The 4,228-nt window shown below is 35.4% G+C and overlaps 1 protein-coding gene across 1 annotated transcript; it reads right to left on the bottom strand.

Moving 5' to 3' along the window:
* Window positions 1-3,029: 3,029 nt before the first annotated feature.
* On the bottom strand, window positions 3,030-3,983 carry LOC127555287 (olfactory receptor 51E1). The gene has a single exon (XM_051987516.1). It carries the CDS (start codon window positions 3,981-3,983, stop codon window positions 3,030-3,032), a length of 954 nt encoding a protein of 317 aa, XP_051843476.1.
* Window positions 3,984-4,228: the final 245 nt, after the last annotated feature.

Genomic DNA, 4,228 nt, shown 5'->3' with positions numbered 1-4,228 from the left:
GATGGAGATGATTTTACTGTCTATAGAGACAATGTATTATTGCAAGAAAGCACAGAACTAAGGAACAGAAAACCAAAGTCTAATAAATCATTTACCATGTGATTTGGACAAGATCCTTCATTTTACTGAGACTAAATTTCTTAATAGGGCAGCTGGGATTTGCCCCAATTACTATGATTACCTTGTGATATCCAGTGAATTCATAATCATGATCATGATAAATGATTGTATATATAAAAGGGATTTAAATTGTCATTCTATAAAAGTATGATGACAGTATGACAAAAAATGATGAGAGACATAATTGCAGTGATAATTATGATTTTTTAAAGTGACTTTGTTTTATATAGATTGATACCATACTTGATTATTGCTGTAGCTAAGATATTAAGAAGATATCCATAATTTAGAAGACAATTATTTTAACCTATTTTTGTAACAATATAATCAGTTGCATTTTAGAACTTTGAAAAATCATTAATAACTTAAAAGCTATTGAAATAATCACTTCTATAAACTATGTAAATAAAGCTTTAGAGGTTTCAATTATTAAATATGCTGTGATTCAAAATATAAAGTTTCTTTTTTTTTTTTAGCTGTGTGCTTTTAAACTTTTAATTGAATTGATCACTATATCTCTTCAGCATTCTAATAGGCTCATGAGTACCTTAATATAACTAGTTTCTCCAACAGGTGAGTTCATGATCTTATTGCCCCCTTTTTATTCTTTATGAATCTTGTTCATGTTTTCCTATAAAATTTCCAAAGTTGATCCAACAATGTACTAAACACCTTGATTTAATTCTTTTGAAGTTTTTGTGGATATCAGTGCAGCACTTGAATTATTCATCAGTTTTGATGAATATCATATCATATGACAGGCCCATCTCCTTTTCTAATCATTCATTTTTGTTGATGCATTTTATGATAATTATTATATACAAGCTTACTTACATCTACCATGAATCTCTTAGATCAAGTGGACTTTTATTTTTCAGAGTTGGTGGTGTATTATGATTCACAGCTATTTAGCATCAATGGAAATTATTGACATTAAAAGATAGTTATTGTTTTGAGAAACAGCCTCATTTATTGAAAATGCATTTAAATAATTCTGTTTGGGGGGGTCAGATAGAAAAAAAGTCTAATCTCTCTTCTGTAATAATAATAATAAATAATAATTCATGTTTCGATAGTACTTTCAAGTTTTCAAAGCACTTTCATCACAACAACCCTCTATGTAATTGGAAAATGATAAAATCCAGAACAGTGCAGTTGGGTGGAGAATGAATTAAGAAAAACACACTTTTCTTTATATTGTCAAGAGCCAGGCCTCTACCTTATTTCCTTGTTCCCCTTTTAATTTCCCTTTATGAGTTACCTTTCCTCATTAAACTGTAACTTCCTGAAAGGGAGGAACTATTTCTCCTGTAATGTTCTCTGTTTCTGTTTTCCTGAGGTCTCTGGGAGCAGCCTTCATTTCAGTTCAGTAATCAACACACAAGTAACCGGGGGTTAAAGTCCAAATCCTTTATTGTCGCCTTCAAAATCTTATCTCCTTTCCTGGGGCCTGGTTAGCTTTCTTAGAAGCCTATCTCTCTCCTTAGTTCCCAGAGCTTGAGCTCCTGCCTCCTTCTCTGTCCTCTGAATCTCTCCAAATAAATCTTGGTAAGGCTCCTAGCTTATATGCTCTATACTGAGTATAAACCAATCATTCTATCACTAGGAAACCATTATTTGTTCTAGGATTAAATCAATGCTAAACTAGATTTAACCATTGTCTCCTCAATTCCACTTAGTACCTTGTTTCAAGTTCTGGCCCATAACATACTTCTTGTTTACATTGGTATTCCCAGGAACTGATATATAGGAGGGAATACAATACGTAATATAATCCCTGGAAAATAGTAAATATTTGATTTTTACTTGCCTTTCTCTGTCTTTTACTTCTCCTCTCCTCTTGAATTATCTCTCTGCCTCTCTGTTTCTCCATTTTCAGTCTCTCTCTCTTTTTCTCACTATCCTCTCTGCACCTTTATTCTTTCTCTCAGTCTCTGTTCCTCTCTACTCTCTGTGTCTTATCTTTGTCTGCCTCTCCTCTCTGTCTCTGTCTTTAAATCTCTATCTTTCTCTCTCTTCCTCTATTTTCCTGTCTCCATGTCTCTATGTTTCTCTGTTTCTGTCTCTCACTGTCCCTTTCTGTCTCTTATGAGGAATAGAGCGATTCTACTAATAAGGAAACAAAAGATCATTTGAAGAAAGTAGGATTACCCCCAACTAAGGACTTCATGAAATACTACCCCCTCAGTGGTAGTACTGGAATTGAGCCTTATAGGATATTAAAAATTCACATGAGAAGATTATAAATTCCAGGGATAAGGAATCCTCTATGAAAAGTATGGAGGTTGGAGATTAATTGATGATTTTGAGGAATAGGAAGTTTGACTTAAATGGAGAGGCTATTAGAGGAAGTGATGGGAAATAATCCTAGGAAAGCAAATTTGGACCAGACTATTAGAAACTTTAAATGTCAAACCATCCTCTTCCCATAGAAAAGCATAAGAAAAATAAATTTTCGAATTATGATAAGCAGATAAAGCCAATTTTTCTTGAAGGCAGTATTCAAAATGTACATAGAAATTTTACTTTGCATATAGAATGGTAGAAGGAACATTTGACTGGAAGCCTCAGAGATTATGGGTTTTAGACTCTGCTCTAACTGCATAATCTTGAATACCATTTATATTCCCTGACTCTAACTTATTATGTTAGCAAAACAAGAATATTAATATCTATCCTCCTAAATTCACAAGATTAGGAAGAATAAATGGTATCAAAGAAATAGAAATGCTCTGGAAATGATAATCATTGAATTTGTGTTTTTTCTTTCTTATTCCCATTAAGCATAAACTTTGTAAGAGCTTTACTTTAGGGATTGCAAGGGAGAAGAAAATTTTGTTCCAATATCTCTGTACAATTCTAAAGATTACCTATTCTTCAGAATGAAAAAGTGGTGAGAGGACCTGGACCTATAAGGTTGAAATGCCTGTAGTTGAGTGAAAATGTTGTATAATTCTCTGACGAATCTGCTTAGTCTTCACACCATAAACAATGGGGTTTAATACAGGAGGTACTATCAGGTACACATTGGCCATGATAATGTGTAAGTTAGAGCCTGTCTTCTTGCCAAAGCGGTGCACCATAGATAGGCCAATGAAAGGAACAAAAAAGATAAAGACTGCACAGACATGGGATACACAGGTGCTAAAAGCCTTGGATTGGGCCTCCCGTGTCAGGCCCAATACAGTCTTGAGGATGAATAAATATGAGAGGGATATGAGCACTGAGTCCAGACCAATGGCAGAGATTATAACAATGAGACCATAGATCACATTAATACGGATGTCAGCACATGCTAATTTCATGACATCCTGATGGAGGCAATAGGAATGGGAAAGGATGTTAGAATGGCAAAAGGGAAGACGCTTAATGAAGATGGGCAATGGGGCCATCAGGACTGCCCCTCGAATAACAGCTGCCAAACCAATTTTGGAAATACGGGGTGAGGTGAATACAGTAGCATGGCGCAAAGGGTGGCAAATGGCTACATAGCGGTCAAAGGCCATGGCCAGGAGGACAGTGGACTCCATGCCAGAAAGGGAATGGATTGCAAACATCTGTACTAAGCAAGCATCAAACTGGATGGTCGTGGCATTGAACCAGAAGATAGCCAACATCTTGGGCATGGAGGAAGTAGAGATAAGGATATCAATTGTAGAGAGCATGCATAGGAAAAGGTACATAGGTTCGTGTAGACTTCGTTCTGTTTTTATGATGTAAATGATGGTGAAGTTGCCCAATACAGCAATGAGGTACAGAAAACACAGGGGAAAGGCCAGCCAAAATTGAACTGCCTCTATACCTGGGAGACCAATTAGGATAAAGTAGGTGGTGCTTGTGTCATTACCATTGGTAAATGACATGATGAAGGTAGTAGGTCAGGAGTCAGGCCAGTCCAGGAAAATCTAGAATACAAAGTTAACGAATTAAGCCTATTGTCAGAGACTTTGAAATCCAAACTATTAGCTTATTATGTTAACCATACTAATTAATACTAATAGTAATATTAATTACTGATCCTAATCACTATCAATGGGATAGTTGTCCCATTCCCTAACCCAAACCCTGAACAAATCAGGATTATAAACAATTCCCTTTCTAGTTTTGA

The sequence above is a fragment of the Antechinus flavipes genome, chromosome 3, assembly GCF_016432865.1.
Source record: "Antechinus flavipes isolate AdamAnt ecotype Samford, QLD, Australia chromosome 3, AdamAnt_v2, whole genome shotgun sequence".
Classification (NCBI taxonomy): domain Eukaryota; kingdom Metazoa; phylum Chordata; class Mammalia; order Dasyuromorphia; family Dasyuridae; genus Antechinus; species Antechinus flavipes.
Note: the sequence above shows the minus strand (reverse complement) of the source record. Positions and strands in the feature narration are given on the sequence as shown.

Bases quoted from the DNA above. Each gene is read 5' to 3' on its own strand.
- LOC127555287 (XM_051987516.1), bottom strand. From the start codon at position 3,983: ATGTCATTTACCAATGGTAATGACACAAGCACCACCTACTTTATCCTA.